This window comes from Centroberyx gerrardi, chromosome 5 (assembly GCF_048128805.1).
Source record: "Centroberyx gerrardi isolate f3 chromosome 5, fCenGer3.hap1.cur.20231027, whole genome shotgun sequence".
NCBI lineage: Eukaryota > Metazoa > Chordata > Actinopteri > Beryciformes > Berycidae > Centroberyx > Centroberyx gerrardi.
Window position 1 is genome coordinate 12,957,426 of NC_136001.1, and position 19,302 is coordinate 12,976,727.

At 42.0% G+C, this 19,302-nt stretch overlaps 1 protein-coding gene across 1 annotated transcript; it reads right to left on the reverse strand.

The window, feature by feature from the left end:
- Positions 1 to 1,594: 1,594 nt before the first annotated feature.
- Positions 1,595 to 19,269, reverse strand: LOC139915299 (vesicle-associated membrane protein-associated protein B/C). The gene is made up of 6 exons (XM_071903880.2): positions 19,053 to 19,269; positions 13,284 to 13,436; positions 9,243 to 9,346; positions 6,717 to 6,797; positions 5,679 to 5,858; positions 1,595 to 4,354 (listed from the first exon to the last, which is right to left on the reverse strand). Exons 1-6 carry the CDS (start codon positions 19,108 to 19,110, stop codon positions 4,199 to 4,201), a joined length of 732 nt encoding a protein of 243 aa, XP_071759981.1. The 5' UTR covers positions 19,111 to 19,269; the 3' UTR covers positions 1,595 to 4,198.
- Positions 19,270 to 19,302: the final 33 nt, after the last annotated feature.

Below are 19,302 nucleotides of genomic sequence, written 5' to 3' on the forward strand. Positions count from 1 at the left end.
ACCAAGAGCTCGGTTCAGGGGGGAGTGTGGCGGCTTGATGCGTAGTTGAATGCAGTGAACTTGGGCTGCAATGTTTTATATGTTTTCCAACTTGGAAACGCGGCCAGACATCAGGTTTATTGTACAGACCTCAATGAAGACCAGATCCGCTGAAACATGGGACGGGAGAGAAGAAGAACGGTTAAAGATCAGCCACAACCTCTGGACAGAGGATGAAAAGCCCTGCAGCCACTGGAAGACATCCAGTCTGAGGGGCAGAGATCAACATCTGATGTGGTTCATTGTTGATAATAAGAACCAGGCAGGATAAAGTCAAGAAAAAGTTAACTTTGACTCTCTCATTAATATCTCCCTTTTTGGGCAAATTTGCTCTTTGATTAGCTCTCGTCTGTTAACACCCCTTTTATTTTTCTCCTTAGCTCTTATTTTGCTCTGACCGTTGCTCTCCTTATGACTGGCTGCTTGTAATTTTGATGATCTAGGGATTTAAGCTTATTCTACTTTTGCACGCATTCTATGTCGCTACGGATAAGAGCGTCAGCTAAATGCCTGTAATGCAACACATTAACTTCAAATGTTATTCGGTGCCACAATTTAACACACAGCAAGCTGGAGTAGATGGTTAAGTCCAGTCCAGGAATTAGCTGTGTATTTGAAAGGCAATGAGGCAAAACAACATCAGTCAGCCAACTGCTGTCTGAGCCTCAGGATTTGCATCACACCTTTGGCATTTTAAACCACAGCAATATAAAAAATTGTTGATGTCAGTTGTTGACTCTGTGACCTCTTCTTCAGGTGAGCGGCAAACCCCAGGACCCCTGAATAATTTTCACTCTCTCAGTATTTTGAAACATTCCTTTGTGATTTACCTTGGAAATGGAATATTTCCCAGCTGAACGTAAAAATGTAAATTAATATCGGTTGGTTTCCACCATTGAGCATCCAGCTGCGTCTCGCCATGGCCAAGCCAAACAGCTGAGGAGCTACCGGGCCCAGGTGCACCCCGGGGGGCTCCTGACAGAAACTCCTCCAGCAGCTGCACCATGAGGTGCAGACAGAAACACTGTCTGGTTGTTACAAATACAATAACACTGGATGAATCAACATGATTTTATTCGACACCACTACTGCAGATGTAAAATCCAAGGGGCAATTAATTACCTGCCGGCTATATATTTTAACACTTTTATCCCACTGCAAATAGTGCTACTGCCAAATCAAGCAAACGGGAAAGAAGTAACAAGCCAATATGGCTTTGGGTCTCAGTTGTGGCGTGTCTCTGGTTGTGATGAGAGTGGTAATTGCAGTTTTGTGTCTCTTAACAGCCAGTGGTTGTTATGTTGTGACAGGGAGAGTGCTGCTCTTACATTGTTGTCCCCTAGAGATTGTAATAAGACTGACAAATACCAAACACATCACAAATCAGCTCTGCCTTCTGACAAGCTAATGTAATAGACAAAACCTGTTGGCCAGAACGGGTGTTTCTGATGGAGTGAACAGAAAAACAGTGTGTGATCTGGTATGTTTAAAGGTGTGTCTTTGGATGAGAGCCAGTGTGCATCTCATTAACAAACAGGAAATGACTTCACACAGAGTTAGGTAGAGGCTTTATTCATTTAATTTATTAAGATGCTACATAGTCCAACCAGGTTGGGTTGTTTTTATACACCAGAGAGACTACTTGACTAGGAATATTAATCTTCTTCTCAGATAGACTTATTTATTTATTTATTTATTTATATACATACAAAACAGTTGCCCGACTGCTTACATTGATCACGGTGATGGTCAGAGACTCCAGGATAGGTCAGTGTAGTGTTTACAACCAGGCCTCGATCGATTAGTATTTACAGATAATTCTTTGGGTTTGTTTAATCCCACTTGGAGAACCAAATGGGTGGGGTTTACTGCATCAGCACAATTCAGACTCTGGTAAAATACATTCTCAATCACAGAAAGGTTCATTAAATACTTTGAAATACTTTCCTGTCTTCGTCTAAAACGTTCTGATTTTCAATGTATGGCCCTACGCGGCAAACCCCACCCACCTGGCATGCCAAGCAGGGTAAAATAAATGCTAAGAATTATTTTTAAGTACTATTTGACCCAGGTCTGATCACAACCCAAGATGGGACTGTAGCTCAGGTCTGCTCTGCCCTCCCTCTAAGCAGCAAGTCATCCTCAACCCAACAACTTTACAGAGATACAGTAGAAATACACACTTCTAATTTTTCTCTCACCCTCCAGTCCAATCCATCCTCCTCCTCCACTCCACCACACATGTAGATACAGTGGATTACATTTGTTTCCTTCTTTCAGTTTAACAAAAGGTGAATACACTCCTCCCTCTCTCAACACTTCACTCATCACATGTAGATACAGTAGGATACAATATGCCCAACTCCTCTCTTTCACTCCAATAATGCAGAATTACACTCCCCAGCTCCAAACTTTCAACAGCATTTTTTTGTCTTTTCCTCAATATGCAAATTGTGAGATGAAACAATTTAAGAGCATGTCTTTTTTTTTTTTTTTTGACAAAAAAAAATACCCATTGGCTCTAAAACAGTACAATGTCATCATATGGTCCCTTAAGGATATATCTAGGTTGTATGCTTCTTTTCCCTCGCTTGCTTTCAACTTAGTGCATTAAAATGAACACACATTCAAATGCAGTGAGGATATTACATTGATAATCAACTGATAAAATGCAAAACAAACACCAAAACTGTACACAGGCCTGCAGTGGAGTGAAAAAGAGCAAGCTCATAGACAGTAGTTACATGGAGAGCTGGAACAGGGCAGCTTGAAACACTCAAATGATCTCAGACATACATTTGCCCTAACATAACAGAATGTCAACAAATGTATGGCTCAGTAGGAAAATACTTGAAGTTGAAAATATGAAAAAAAAAAAAAAAAAAAACAGCGGGAAAAGACCAACGTCCCTTTCTTAGGACAGAGTCTGCGATTCTGACAGCAGTATTGCACCTTGGTATAGCTGATGTCAGGGAAACACACAACCAGTCGCCTCTACATGCACCTTCTCTCCATTCATACTCTCTCGCTATATAACTCTATATATACCTCCTTCTTGGCCCGAGAATAACTTGCCCAAACAGGTCACAAGGCAAGGCTTACATCCAGAGAGCATAAATGATCCGATCCTACCAATCTGGAGCTCATTGTAGTTAGCTGCAATATAGATGCTTTAATTCTAAAAACAAAAAATCGTTAAAATCATAAAAATGCAACAAAACAAAACATGAAAGAAAAAAAACAAAACAGAAAATTGAGTTGTGCAAACCTACAGCCAAAAAGACGTATTATTATCACTCAGTGATAAAAAGCAATTAAATTAAGATTCAAAAGTCCAAATCCAACACTCGCTGTGGACGCATGCAATCAAGCATCTCCTCTGCCAACTGGGGAACCGGTGAGCTTTGAGCGACAGGGGAAAGTAATAAGGTAGTGTGGGTCACTTGAGAAAGGAAAAGACGGAAGAATATACCTATGGTATTGTGTCTGACATATTGATCAAGGTCGTTCTCCAATCAAAGACAAGCCGGTCTATACAAAGCCTCTGATTGGAGGAGTCAGTTTGATTGACAATAGCCCTGTGTGTAACCCCTACCCTCTCTCTGGATCATCTCTCTGGTAAATCCCTTCCTTAAAGGGGGTTTAGCTGGAAGGAACACGGCAAACCTGGATATACTGTACAGCAGGGGGATTACGTATACATATACGTAGGCTCTGGCCTCCATCATTTAGAAAAAGAAAATACGCTACGCTAAAATGACATTCACACAATGCAAACTGACTCAATCGCACCACCACTACCTCACCGGCGTTAGAAAATCCATTGGTCTGAATCACTAGCATTAAATCATGTTTCCATTGACCCCCCCACCCCCAGAACTGGTCATCTGTATACATGAAACTTCGGGAAGAGGGCCAGAACGATTATGTAATGATTACGTAGAGGCAAGACCTGTAACAGTTGGTTTATTCATAAGATGATGAATCATTTTTCTTTTTTCTCATACATTTCCTTTGAAATTTTTACATAAATGAGACTTAATCAAAACTAGTACCACCCCCCACCCAGCTGATATGGCATTTCTGATCCAAAAGCCCAGATCCCGTGTTTGTTTCATCCCCCAAAAGCATGCTGCGGCCGACCGAACTGCACTGTGCTCTACCAGACCAAGTAGCCCACGATGACGCCCATCACAAAGTAGAGCGCGATGAGGGCCACCATGCGGGCGCTCAACCCCTCCTCTTTCACCGCGCCGACTGAGGAGTGCTGAGACGACATCACGTTACTCTTCCTCATCCGCAGACCATCATCCTCCTGAGTTGCGGAGGAGAGGGGGACGGAAAAATGGTGAGAGAAGGGTAAGGATCAAAGGGGAGAAGGAGGGTAAAAGAAAGAAGTGGGGGAAAAAAAGGATGAAAGGAAGGGAGTGTGGGGAGAGAAAGAGGGATGGCAGCGATGAGACAGTGAAATATAGAAAGGGAAAAAAAGAGAGACAGATAGACACAAAAGATGAGGAGAACACGGGGGAAAAGAGATGGTCAGTTTATCAATCAGTCAGTAAGATAAGGCAGCAGTCGTTCATTAATTCAAAGAAATGGGATATGCTTAAATCTCCATCTGACCCAATCCCCTGAAGACTGCAAAAGGCGCCAGGCTTTCACACACTTCATTTCCCAGCAGCGGGTGGGGGGGCTCTCTGTTAGTTTAATCTCAGCCACAGGAGCGGCCAACAGTCGTTCTGCCTCTGGCAAGAACTTAAAGAGGAGGTGGTGGTGGTGGTGTTGGGGTGGGGGCTCTCACTTGGCTGTCTGTGATGTGCATGTGTGTATGTGTGTGTGTGTGTGTGTGTGTTTGAGTATGTGCATATGTTTGTGTATATGCGTGTGACTCATCGCTAACCAACCCTTTAAAAGTACAATTTTAAACCCTACTTCAATGATTGTTGTGATTGATGGCATACTCATTGATGGGTAAAATTGCCTTATGAGCTTCGGACCCAAGGGTCTGCCACTGATTATGGATTTCAGTGGTTACACTTACCCCAAACCTCAATCTTGAGCTTACTGTCTCTATTCAAAGCAAGGCAGCAAGGGGGAGGGGGACACCGCAACATCATTTGTAAGCCCCACTTTGTGTGACTCAACCTTCCATTTAATTAGCTTATCTTGATTGGAAATATGACTCAATGCAAAATATAATCATGAGATGAAAATTACTTTGCAGTGATGTAATCTGCTAAATTTGATAAGATGTGGGGGCTTTTCTTTGTGTAAGAAGACAAATTACATTTCCCGTCCATTCCTGATTTAAGCCTTAAGCTGGGCTGAGTGGTTGAACCATGTGTTACAAGTTGCATCTTAAATGATACTGATTGGCCATTGCTGTAATGATGTATGACTTGTATCCAGTACCTCCCCTATTTGTATTAGATCTGTAAATGTGACCAAGCAATATACATAAAGTTTGTTTTTGTTACTCATTTCATTGTACTTATTTTATGGTCCATTTATACTATATGCAACTATTTTTGAATGATACTTGTGAAACACTTTATTGACCATTATTAACTTGGAAAATCCAGTAAATAAATAAAAAAAAAGAAAAGAACCGCCTCTGGCCCTTGAGTGATCTCACTCACCCTGATCTGTTTGTTTTCTTCCCGTAGCCTCTGAGCCTCCATCTGCAGCCTCTTACACTCCTCCATGATCTTCTTCACCTCCCCGTCATCGAGGGTGGAGCTCATGGACTTCATAGACAGCGTGGAGGACTCCGACTTCAGCAGGCTGGACGACATCATCTTGTTGGACTCCATGTCATGCTGTTGGCGGGTTAGAGAGGGCCGAGTTATAATGGATAAGTGGACTGTTGATAAAAATGCTGATAAACTGGGTGATCCTGACCGAAGGCCTGGCTAGCACAGATGCACAATACATACATATAGGTACACAAATATACATACACAGGCGTACGTATGCATACACACACACACACACACACAAATACAATCTCCAGCCTCCTATCTCTATGTTTGTGCGGGAGTCCACCCAGGGGTGCCCTTCGTAAGTGGATCAAGCTGGTTCCTATCAGCAGTATCTCTGTCTAACGGTGGTGCATTGTGCAGACTGGGAGCCATGTGTATGTACTGTATCTTATAGCTCATAACGAATTGAAAACAACAACAGGCCGTTTTCCCTCCTGGTGTTCACGAAGCCTGTAGACTCGGCTCATATCAGGAGGAGATAATGTCTCTACAGCTGTGTGTGGTTTGGAGAAGAATCGCAACAATAACAAACTGCATGTGAGAATGGAGAGAGAGAGAGCGGCTCATCGAAGGGCTGAGACTGCGGCCGGGGGGGAGAGAGCTGGGGCTGGAGGAAAGGAGGACAGGACAGAGAAAGAGGTGAGGAGGGAGAGGGAGATTGAGAGAGACGGGCAAGACAAGACAGAGAGAGAAAGAGAGAAAGTTAGTGAGAGAAAGGAGAGGAGAGAAGAAGATCGAGAGAGACAGGACAGACAGAACAGACAGGGGAAGAGAGTGATAGAAGGATAGAGGGAGAGACGTGCGCAGCAGAGCAGTAAAGATGTGAGGTGTTGGGAGACGGAAAAAAGGAAGAGAGAACGAGTAACAAAAAGGAGGGAGGTCGGAGAGAGGAGGGGAGGAAGAGCACGTGCTTACCGTTTTCTCATTCTCCGCTGGCAGCTCAAAAACACACCTCAGCTTGGAGTCCATCAGCTCCTCTGGCTTGGCCTCCTTCCACTGGAGACACAGAGAACCAAATTAAATTTTGATTTCGAGTGCCGACACATTATTTTTGTATTCAGATAAGCCCACGCAGAACACTGCAACAGTGCGAGAAAAATCCGAAACCAAAACAACAGAAATATTGTTATAGTGTCTATCTATCTAGGTGTCATGTTGATAAAGCACATAAGATGCTGTAAAGTATATTAAGAAATAAAGACATAAGAAGGATTGTGTGGAGGAAAAACAGAGTGAAAGGAAGTGGTTGGCATCGGGATTATGGTAGCCTACATTACAGGAGGACAGAAAGCTCAGAAAACCCTCATGCTGAGTGTGAAGCTGCACTACAGCGGTCTCATCCTCAGATCACTGAGCAGGAAAACCAGGGAGACATGGGATAAAAGGAAACTAGGCCTGTGCCGACATGAAAATTTCATAGTATGATTATCTTGGCCAAAATTATCTTGGCCAAAATGATCTCGGCCAAAATTATCTCGATTACCCTGATAATTATTAATAAGATAAAAACATTACTGTAATATTCTTCAATTACTTAAAAACGAATTTATCATATAAATCACAAGATGTTTCTTTTTTAAACATCTTTTAATGTAAGACTGTAGAACTTTGTGTAAAATATTTGACTTTTTTCTTAAAAAACAAAATTGCAAATGCTGGTTTAGCTTATAAAAACTGTAAGGATAGTTTTAAATAACACATAAAACTCACATAACAGCATCTTAAATAAAAGTAAAACTGCTACTGGCCTGGATCCATGTTAAATAAAATAAAACATCAATGCTGACAGGAGAGAGAGCTGTGGCTGTGCTGTGCTGTGTGTGTGTTTGAGCTTGTTATTCAGCCTCCCAGCAAGTCGCCACGCGTTTTATTACTGTGACCGTTGTGGTGGTCACGGTAATAAAAATGAGGGGCGATGTCATAACCGTTATTGTTTTTTTTACTGCGATATAGAGTAATACCAGTTATTGTCCCATCCCTAAGCCGAACCTGTCCAGTCCACTACAACGCAAAGAATCCCTGCCCAGCAGGTAGAAATCTACTGTTGACAAAACAGTGGCTGAACACATTTGAAGAGTTTTGTTCCAAAATGAGATATTGACCATTTCAATAAAAATTACACCTATTCCTACAAAATGACTGATAGCACTACATTAGGACTTATGGTACTACTACTACTACTAGGACTACTTATGGTACTTTTTAAAGGATATTAGGTAACTTGAGTCCTTGGTTGACAAAATAATACTTTTTAATACTAGGTTCTCTATGATTTCTAACTTTAGATAATGATTGTTTCTAGAACGCATACAGTATGCAGTATGAACTATTCGTTTTCAATATAACCATCAAAAAGGGGGGAAAGCATTAAGATTGCTTGATTTATCTTATCATTCAGAAGATGTTAGCACCTATAAGGCTGCTCAAGGGGTCAAAGTTGAATCGGGCACGCCTCCAGTGGTTCAAATGGGGCGGCAGCAGCCTGAAGGTTAGAGAAACAGGCTGGTGATTCCAAGGTTGCCAATTCGAATCCTGTACCAGCTGGGATCGTGGCAATCGTGGCAAGGAAAGTGGTTGAGTAATACTTTCCCTCAACAACTCGACCCTGAACCTAAAACTGTTCCTGTGGCACTGTTCAGTGGCACTACTGTGGTAGCACTCTGCAGCTGCCAGGTGTTGATAGTATAAATGTGAGTAACTCTCCCACTCTCCCTTTGCAAACACTCCTGCAGGCTGTGTGTAAATAAGACCGTGTTCTTAGTCAACTTGCATTTTTAACATTTTCGTCAGGGCTGCTCTATTACCAGGGAGATCAGCTCTGTCCATTGTTCTCCGACTCCACGTCTGTTGTGAAAGGGGGGAAACAACAGCAGAGATTTACCACCAGGAGGATAAGTTCCCTCTGTTGCACTCTTCCTACGATCCCACCTCTCACTGTTTCTCTAACCTCTGTCACAATTGTGGGCTTGCACAATAGCCCACTGGGTTTCAGGCTCTGCCTCTGCACAGTGTCTCTTGTCTAACCATTGTTCAGGTTGTGTGTGTGTGTGTGTGTGTGTCACAATATCACACCGAATTCTCAAGACACTTGTCAGCATGTTAACGATAATTTACGACGGTACATTGGCCAATGATAGCAGCAGTGAGACGGAGACCACACACACTGTTATGACTAAACCGTGCTCATTGTGTTCTTTATTGCTTTGTGTCAGCACTGCGACACAGGCCCTCATCCAGGCTGTGAGTTGCTAATCGACCGCCTCTTCCTTACAGTAAAATTCAGGGTGTATTTTCTATCTTTGTAAGACTGGGGTTCATCTGAGCGTGTGCCTGTGTGAGAGACTCTGTTCTGTCTGTGTGTGTTAATGCAAGGTATTTTCTGAAAATGGCTGAACCATGTCGGTGGTGGAAAATAATTTGAAGAAGATGGGGTACACTCACCACTCCCTCCATGTCAGTCATGTCAGGTGGCGCCAGCAGGGACTGAACCATGAACTTGTGTTTGCTCTTCTCATTGGGGTCGTAGTCAAAAGGCTGCAGCATAACTGAAATACAAAAAGACAGTCATTGTCAGTGTAGGAAGGAAAATATAAGGAAAATATTCATCCATCACACCTAAGGCGATAATTTCACCATGTTTTCTCTCACCCTGTATTTTTTTTTAATCATGTCTTTATGAAAAATACATTTTCAAAGGATGTTATACAAATATCACAGGAAAACTGTACGTCCCTGTAAGGATACTATAGTGATACTAAAGGAGATTAAAAAAAGAAATATCATTAAGCATGATAAGGCCACAATAAACTCACTATTGTGTATAACAGACACAAGACTCTATAGGAATATTGCAGTGACTTTTTTGGTAGGGCTCTCTGTTTTATTTTCCTTTTTTTTTTTTATCTCATCCTCACTTCTCGTCCTCAAACCTTGGAAATGATTATAAAGATCCTAAGGAGGATGTGTCAGATGGATATCTTGTTAGCATCATCCAAATCACAGCAGACAGGCAGAAACACAATTTGATTTGTGGGTGAAGCAAAGCAATAAAATCTGCCTTCCCAAATACGAACACTTATGGAATGCCGGCGACTAGGCCCTTAGTTCACTTCGTCAGCAACTTTCCATCTCTTTCCCTTTCTTAACTCAGTGTTCCAGTTCAACTCCTTGGATTAAAGAGGAATTAGTGAGTATCAAATACCCATATATTTGTCAAACAGTAAACTAGGGCCTCAGCAGCTTCAAGGATTTTACTCGCCCCTGCTGCTTGGAAAAATGGTGGAGATGATTTATTTCCATGTTCGTGTTACCATGACAGCGAAACACTGATGGATCTACAAATACCCCGGGGGGTAATCTTTCTAACAGCTTCCAACCCTGTTGTTTTTCATCTTAACATTACATATTGCTCTAACAAAAAGCAGGTGTGGGGTTGGAATACTACTTTAACCCGTCACCACATCAGTCCTCTCAGTCAGTGGTGTGTTATTTGATGTCATTCCAATGACTGAAAAGGTATTTTACAGCTGTAACGATGATTTACAATGATCACTTTCTTATGTCAGTGTCTAAGTTAAAGGGGCTGGCAGTCCAGAGGGGATGAAAATGGCTATTGATGGGTGATCTTATTCTCCCTTCATTACTGTTTTTAAAAAGGAGCAAGGCTGGAATTCAAAGGCAAATTTTGACATCAATGCCAACTCTGTGTGCAATGCATGCGTGATTCTTTGGCTTTCATTAGAAACAAATGACCTCTTAATTTCAAAGCCAGTGTTGGTGTTCTCAGATGTGGCTACCAGGACGGTTCTCATATATGGCACATGCCAATTCTCCCCAGAGTGGAAAACCTCAGAGTTGTAGTGCGCCATTACAGCAATCAGGGCAGTTCAATATTGCAAACCAGAACCAGACGGCGGGAACAGATTGAGAACGTCCTGTTTCAGTCAGGCCCAATTTGCACGGCCATCCACCTTGGGTCCGAGGGGACAATACTGGAGAATGGAGGCAGGAAAGCATGTAAGTTCTTTGAGGAACACTGAATAACATAAAAGGGTCCAAAACCTCAGTCAGATGGAAAAAAACATACCCAACGTAGGGGGAAAAAAATGAGTTAAATCGTCTTTGATCTACACACTTTAAACAGGCCTTGACAAAAAGCTTCTTCCACTAATGGCATGATTTAGTATTCTTACTTCACACTGGGCGATCATTCATAAAACTCACAGAGGCTAATTGCCTTCAACATGGTCAAGCAGGATGGTAATCTGCATGTTCGCCTGCCTGCTTGTTGTTGATGAATGGAACTATTAGACGGGCGAGGTAGGGAGGTTAAGAGAATGAATTTTCCTTTCCTGTCACTAATTTATTACGTCCCGCGAGAAAAGATGTTCACAACAGAATTAACTAAATATCTATCTTTAAGTGCTTATAGTGGTCTACCAATGGTTCCATTCCATTCACAATGACCAGGCAGAGGGGGAATAACTCTACTAATGGGCATTAAGGCACCTATGGGGAAATCGCATTGGGCCGAGGCAAGACCCGCTATAACAGTAACCTATTCACAAATCTTTTCAGAAGAAGGGAGCTTATCCTCGAGCCCTCCCTGTCTGCCTTGTTCATTATTATTCATAAGGAAAACCTGGTCAGAGATCAGCAAACCTACCGAGACAATATAGGGTGGGAGTGGGAAAGAAACTAAAATTTTGGAGTTTCCGAGATACAGGCGTGCAGGGAAAACTCACCAGGACCTACAAGCTATACTCATAAAACTTCTTTATATTCAGGCTTCTCAGGGTAGCAAAGCTGATCTCATACTACTGATTGTGCTCTCCTGGGTCCATCTTATTCAATATAATTCAGCAGGAAAAAACTGACCATAGACTAGCAAACCTATTCCAGGGTCACCAGCACTTACTCCATCACACTTTGGCAGGAATCAACCACCATTTCATGATCCAATTCTGTTCTAAGAATCTAGCTGGCGGGTAAAATAGTGAAAGTGGCTTGCAAATTTTGGAATAAACCAGCATGTGTGGCATGTGGACAGAAATGTGTTGTGAATATGGACCCAGATGTTGGGTCATTATCACATGTGACAGGAGAATCTGTTGATGATGAGTTTCCTGTGCTATCATAATAGCAGGCACACTGGAAATATATTCCCTGTGGAAAGTATGGTTGTTGGACTGGCAAGCTAATGAAGATAATTGCAACAAAAGAATGTTATTTTGCTTCCCTAGGAATGTTGACATGTCCCGAGAGTTTAACAGGTCCTCTTGAGACAATAAAGAACTTCTGACACACTCCCAAAAGAAGATCAATATTTGTTGACACAAGGATTTTGAGACATTCACGCCGCATATTTTTCCATTGAATGCTGCATAACACCAATCAAGCTCAGCAACATTCCTGTGGTGAGGGCAACATTTAACATATAAAGTTTCGGGTTTAGCTTCAAAAGCACTGTGTGTATCCTCGGCTAAGCCAGCAAATGACACATCAGGGGTTTGTAGGTATCCTGTGCAGGCCGTTCCCTTTCGTTTGTTCCGACACAAGTAAAGTTCTACGTAGCTTTTGTGCTGCTCTGTTTACAATTCGAGGCCAGAGACCTGACTATAGACAAACGGGACTGCAAGAGGTTACAGCTCCTATACAGTATTCTTGGACCCATGCTATTTAGCATAAACCTGGGTTTTTCGTTAAAGTAACTTAAAGTGTGTGCAATTTCGATGCACAAATCATCTGCAAGACTCAAACTTATGACCCCTTGTCATCCTACTGAGTCGGCTACTTTGAAAATACAGTAATTTGCAAGCCGGAGCTCTCCCTGTAGACAGGTTGGACAGAAAGATGTTAAAACTCCTTTAATCGATAGTGACTACATTCTCAACACAGACTGCTATCCTTATGGGACTCAAACCTTCGACCTTCCTCAGCCTAATGAGGGTGACAAATGATGGCGGCTAACAGACTGGACTGCACTGATTTGTCGCCCACTACTGACCGCTGTCCCCAGTGACACAGTGTGCAGGCGGTGACACCAGATCCGGGAGGTTGTAAAACGAGTCTGTGGCTGTAAATGGCAGAGGTGGCGTAGCCTGGAAACACTAGCCTGTACCTGTCTCCCTCCAAGAGTACGGCTAGGGATGAGGCCTGCCAGGAAGAAGGACCGGGGAGAGAGGAAGGGGGAATACTGGGGAGGAGGAACGGGATGTCAGGGGTCACCATAGGCGAAAAGTAGTATGTGTGTGTGTGTTTATGTAAAAAGAGAAGGAAACCCTTTAGAATTCTGGGGTGAGAATGGGTTGCATTGCAGGAGGAAAAAGTTATGACCGGGCTTAACTTCCTTACAATATGGTTATTCTCACAGATATGCTCTTGTTTTAAATCAAGATAAAAGACAGTCATAGAGATCCGGATTTAGGGACCCCAGGCTACTTTAACATGGCCTCTATCCTGCCTTGTACCATCATTCCTTACCTGAGACATTGATTGAGGTGCCTGCATCGATGATACCGCTGTTTGGCCGGACACAGTACCGGCGCGGCGCTGTCGTCTTCACCTTGAAACACACATTCCTGTCTGTAGGGTTGGAGAGCTTGAGAGTCGTGGTGACCACGTCTGAGAATGGACCTGTGGAGAAGGGAGACAAGGGGGGCAATTAGTCTGGGTTTCGGGAGTTCAAGAAGACACCTTTATTTTCTCTTTGACAAAATATGCTTTTTCAAAATTATACAATGTGTTCTGAATGGGATTTATGGGACCCTCCAGTCATTAAACATTCTCACCAGATATAGGACTATGCAAACTTAGTTTCAACTGAACTAAAACAAAAGAAAAACACAAAACCTGGAGTTAACAGCAAACAAAACAGACTTCTTTTCAGGTTGGACTGACATCTACTGGTTAAAAGCATACTTTTGGAATTGCAATCTGGTATTGGCTGATCTTGGTTACCTGTGATGTAGGTTACCTGTTTTTTTTTTGTCATTGTTCAGCCAATAGCAACCAAGATCAGCCAACAGCACATTGCAAGAGCATGGTTTTTTAACCAGTGGATGTCAGTCCAACCTGAAAAGTAGTCTCTGTGTTTGGTTTCCCTTTAAGAACTTTTCAAATGAAATACACGTAAAGCTAAAAATATTATAACAGATCAGATATTGGCCTTTCATATTTTCTTTCTGACATGATGAAATTAACAAATCACTAGTCGGAATATTCTAGTTTAGTTTAATTGCACAGTGATAATACACAGAATAGAAGTAATAAAACAAGGTGATGTAACACAATGATAAAACACAGAGGAGAGAAAACAAATCGATTGGTGCATGAGATAACAAAAAACAAGGGGCTTATAAAAAACAATGAAGATAAGAACAAAGGCAAAACTAAACTGGATAAGAGAAACTAAATGGCAAAAAAAAATACAGTTGTATCAATCCAAAATGACAAAATACAATTTAGGCTACCAATCAAGTTTTGTGAAAGTCAAACGGTTGGAAAAAATGAGTGTACACTGACTGCTTGAGTATGAAACTGCCACTGGCGTACAAACTGAGCCCGTAGCGTGTGTGAGCTGTAAAGCTCTTGTGAACTGTGCAGCAAGAAAGCAACGTACTAATCAAAGCAAATGAGTGTCTCTTAGTCAACTGATCAAAAGACATCGAAATGCAAATCCATCATAAGCTGCTACAGAAGAAGCACCAGTTTGAGAAAAAACACTGACAACAGCTAAAAAGAAAAAAAAAAATCACCCCTCAGGCAGGCAGGGCTCTGTACATGAGATCAAAGTAGGCAAGATTTGCAACATCATGTCTTAATACTGACTTATCAAGAAAAAGGCAGACTGGGGGCTTTGTTTTTTTTTCAGTAAGGTTCAACCACTGAGGGTTTCTGCCTACTAGACATAATGTAGGTGTGTGGAAAATTGTATTGTTTGTTATATTATGATAAATTGTAACATTAATATTTTGGCAAAATTTCTGTCCCAATATAGAGCCACATCATCCATCTTACATTTTCAGCATAGTGATAGGCAAAATTGCTAAACATTTAACACAGATTTTACCAAAAAATGCACTGTTCTATATACAGCAGAGCCTGGCCAATCTGAACTCTGCAGCAATGGAGGCTTTTCAAACCACTGAAATGTTCGGATAACTGAAAAGACTGAAACACCGGTGGGCAAAGCTTAAAAATATGAGACAACATGCATGCACGTGCATTTAGGCTAAGACTGCCCTGTCAAAGTCTAATTGGACATGGCTTTAATCATAACAAATCCAAACAACTGCCCACAATTAAGGCCTAATGCCATATATTTTCTTCAATTGACCTGAGGTTTGGATAAACACTGCTTTTACTGCCAATTCAACTAGTGCAGGTTTTTAAGAATTTTGACTGAATGTTGCCCTCAATCTCTCTGTTTCACATGTCGAAACCAAAACATTACAACGTCTCAATAACCCACACTGTTGAGAATCAGAATACTGTCAGTATCACAATCCAATCATATCATGGCCTATGCATCATGACGTGTCATATTGTGGGCCTATATGGTTATGATGCTTAGTGGGCTAAACCGGGCTAAACCATGAGAAAAAAAGATAGAATCACTTCCTAGAATCACTTCCTGGATCATTGACCACTATAAACTAAAAAGAGAAGCCAATGTCTCTTCTGTCAGCTCACCAAAAACAGTGAACTGTGCGCATACAAAACCATACATCACAAGCTTCTAGTTCTCCGCCATTATAAGCAGAGCAGCTGAAGCAGTTAGGCCTTAACTAATTACAGCTAGCATTGTCGATGCAGACCACATCTCTGGGGCTTTTGGAGGGCCAGATGCATTAACGTTTGAGCAGCACAGATTCGTCAATAATGCTGAAACCCTCATAACAAAAGCCACAGCAATAGAACACTGTGCCAACTCTAAGAGGTGAACTACGGTTAAGTGGGTTATCCATCCAGATGCAGCAATAAGATTATCAAAGCTTTTTTATGGACAAAGTTAGGTCGCTGACTTTTTTGCGTTCATCTTCAAAGATCACCGTTGTTTTATCCTTTGCTTCCGTTCTTCCCTGTTCTTATACAAATTAGTTGAATTTTAACTTTCCAATAAATGTAGGTTTTTAATCTAATCTATGCCTTTTCGTACACCTAGGCTAGTCTATATTTTGGCACCTCTTTTTCATCTCTTAACCTCTTGGAATGCCTTGAATCACAGTAGACTCCAGCTACATACAATTTGTTTTGTAATAATCTCTTTTAGTCTTGAAATTATAGGGCGGTCAAGGTAATGCTCAACTTTGATTAACATCTGAGGTAGCAGTGGAGAAATTGAGGACATGAGGGAGGAGGTGAGGGGGTGGGGGGGGGACAAGGGCATAACAACCAGCAAGTCTCTTTCTTCACTTAGCTGTGTCAAATCACTCCACTTAGCCCTGCTATCCATCATGTATGACAGGGGAAGACAAGCACCGCCAAACAGACATGCTATACTTTTGGCTGGAAACACAGATATAAGGACAATGTATTGTCAGGAGCCCACTTTTGACAATGTCAATAATTTGTAATAATTTGTAGTGGTTAAACCCAAAATGGTCGATCACTACATAGATGCGGGAAGATAACAGTAAGGAGAGTTATGCATGTGATCAGACAGCAAATTAGACTTATTGCAAATTTTGCTGGAAATCTCTTGGAATCCCCTCAAGGACTTAAGGGGGTGCGCCTAAGGCCTTATTGCAGATGAACAATCACTTGCATCTTAATCCAAGGGAGAGTGAATGAACCACAAAATTTGGCATTGGCATATATTTCATATCTTTTTCATATCTTATGTTGTGAGCCGGCAGCACCTATCCTGTTGGCAAAGCAGATAGCTGACAACCCCATATCAGGTCCCATTAATGTAAGTCCCAGAATAAAGAGAATCAATTGAATTTCCTCTGGTTTATGTTTTTTTTTTCATATTACTGCTGATTACATTAACAGAAAAGCTTCTATCAGTTGGTTGTGAGGGCTCATACAAGAAGACAATAAGCATCAATTCATACGGCCCAATTTGTATTTTGGAGTTTTACAGAGTCGTTAAAAATCACCTTCACTTGCCTCAGCGGGCAAGTGAAAAAACACTAACATTGAACTATGCATTTACTCCCCAACTTTGAATCTTGCAGGCAACATTTAAGGCATTAAGGCAACCAGTGACCTTATGCTAGTATTATAAAGCTCACAACTCAGTCAGGTCAGTGCTGGTTTTGTGAAACCCGTTTTGGTGAGATCCAAAATGTGTTTAAAGCAGGTCAAGCTACTTGACACTGAGCAACAACATAGCTATTTAGGGCCTACACAGTAACTGTTCCCCTGGCACCCAAACAAGCATTAAACATTACATTAATGGGTGTTCAAGAGTAAATTAGGCTAAGATTGGTTATACTCAAGAAAATGACAACATAATCTAAGGGTGGGGTATTCATGGAAATCTTCGAGAAGTCAGTCGTGTAATGAAATAACACATCAGCACACTCCAGTCGCTAGGATAGAAAGGAAAAAAAGTTTGCATTTGTCCATTTGAGGGACGGAGAGGCACACTGTGCATGAAAATGTGGAATAGAGCTACTTCAGAATTAGCACATACACCAGATTCTAGATAAGGTTTCACCTCCCAAAACATCCACAGCTACTGACACTTCCTTTCCCTGTTGAGCGAAGACAGAGAGGAAATTCAGACCCTCACAAGCCTGGCTCAACATCTAAGGGGTTTCAATGAAAGGGACTCATGCCACTGACTACTGTACACCTGATCTACAACTTCCTGAAAGTACCTCGGGATAGGGTCCAACTCACAGAAACCACAAACGCAGTTAAAAAAGTATTCTGAAGGGCTGATATTTGAGGCTGTGATCTTTCAAGGGTATGGTTTTATAAATAGCAGATCAAGAGTGGGGAGCTGGGTGTGTTTTGCAAAAATTAGTCAACATTAGCCGTGAAAAAGAACAAAAATAATGAAAGGTGAAAAAAACAATCCATTTCCTCATCTTTGAGATTCTTTGGTCCAAAGTTGGTCTCAGCCTAGGTATAACAAGTTGCCAGTGACAGACCTACTCTATAGCCTATTCCCTGCAGTTTCACACTGCATGCCTACTCATTAGCTGAGGCCTAAGTGGCCACATGTGATTCGAGGTATGGTTGAGCAAGGCACAGACTTTCTTCTGTCTAGTTAACATCCATGCATCAATATGTCTGATTGATACAACACTGTGGCAACTTACAGGCTCACAGTGGGTCCTATTTCAACAGTTCTGGACACCTGATTACCATCCACAGCACACAGATAGGCATCTCCCGCCTAACACTGAAAGCAACTGATTTACGCTGAATAAAATTGAAATATGCCATTACACTGTCATATTGGACGGACACAGTAAATGACAAGAGACAAGTTAGCAAGCTAAAGCCTTACCGAAGCTGCAAATTTGTACAATGGATTTATGGTAGAATTTAAAGAACTGCAGGTCCTACAGTATTATTTTTCTTCTTTCCCCTGGCTGCAGTTATTTAAATTAGGAATAAAATCTATATAATAACCATATGTGAAATGTTATTTGGGCCTAATGCAACGTGACATGTTGCAGTTTTATAGTAAGCGAACTGCTTCACTCAAATGCCTATTAGCTACTATAAAACCTAAATGATGACGATGGTGGTCATGATGACCTGTAAAACAGACTAAGAAGCAAAGGTTGCCCAGTTATTCAGTCCTGGGAGCTGTCACGTTATTAAATGACAGCTGGCTGTCCAACAGAGCGAGACAGCCAATCAGAGAGCTAGCTGATGTTAGCTAGCTAGACCTGCTAAGGATGTTGCAGCTTGTGCGCACTGTAGGGTTAGCTATTTGTAAGGTAATTTATGCATTTGTTATATTGACTACTGTACTGAGAAATATACTTTCATGTCTTTCGTTTGCACACTGCTTACTGGCAGCTGCTGCAACATAAATGTCTGACAGGGCCTGGCTAGCTTAGCCATTGCAAGCTAATCCAGCTAACTAGCTAGCTGCCGAGCTAGCAGTTGACCTGTCGTCCTTTTAATACACTGCTTCTTCTTTTCAAACGAAGGCAATATTGTCGGGGTACGTACTGCAGCTTCTCCCTGACTTGGTTACGGTAGCACTGGCCTGTACCCCCACCCTGCTGGCAGAAATAGCTCCCCCCTTCACGTCAAAGCCGGGCCCTCCCCTCTTACCTCGGAATTTCAGTTCGTGCTGAGGCTCCAAGAGCAGAACCTGTTCTGGCCGGGCCATGTCCCAACAGTTGGAGTGGGCTTATCGCAATGCAACCAGTTTCTGTAGGATACCCCTTGTTATGATGTTGTTGAATACTGCAACGTCTGGAGTTATTTCTTTATGATAATTAGCTGTGGTTATCCTGCCCCCCCGGTCACTGGTGCTACTCGAGCTACTAACGGCTGTTGTGATGCAGCAGGAAGGGAGTGA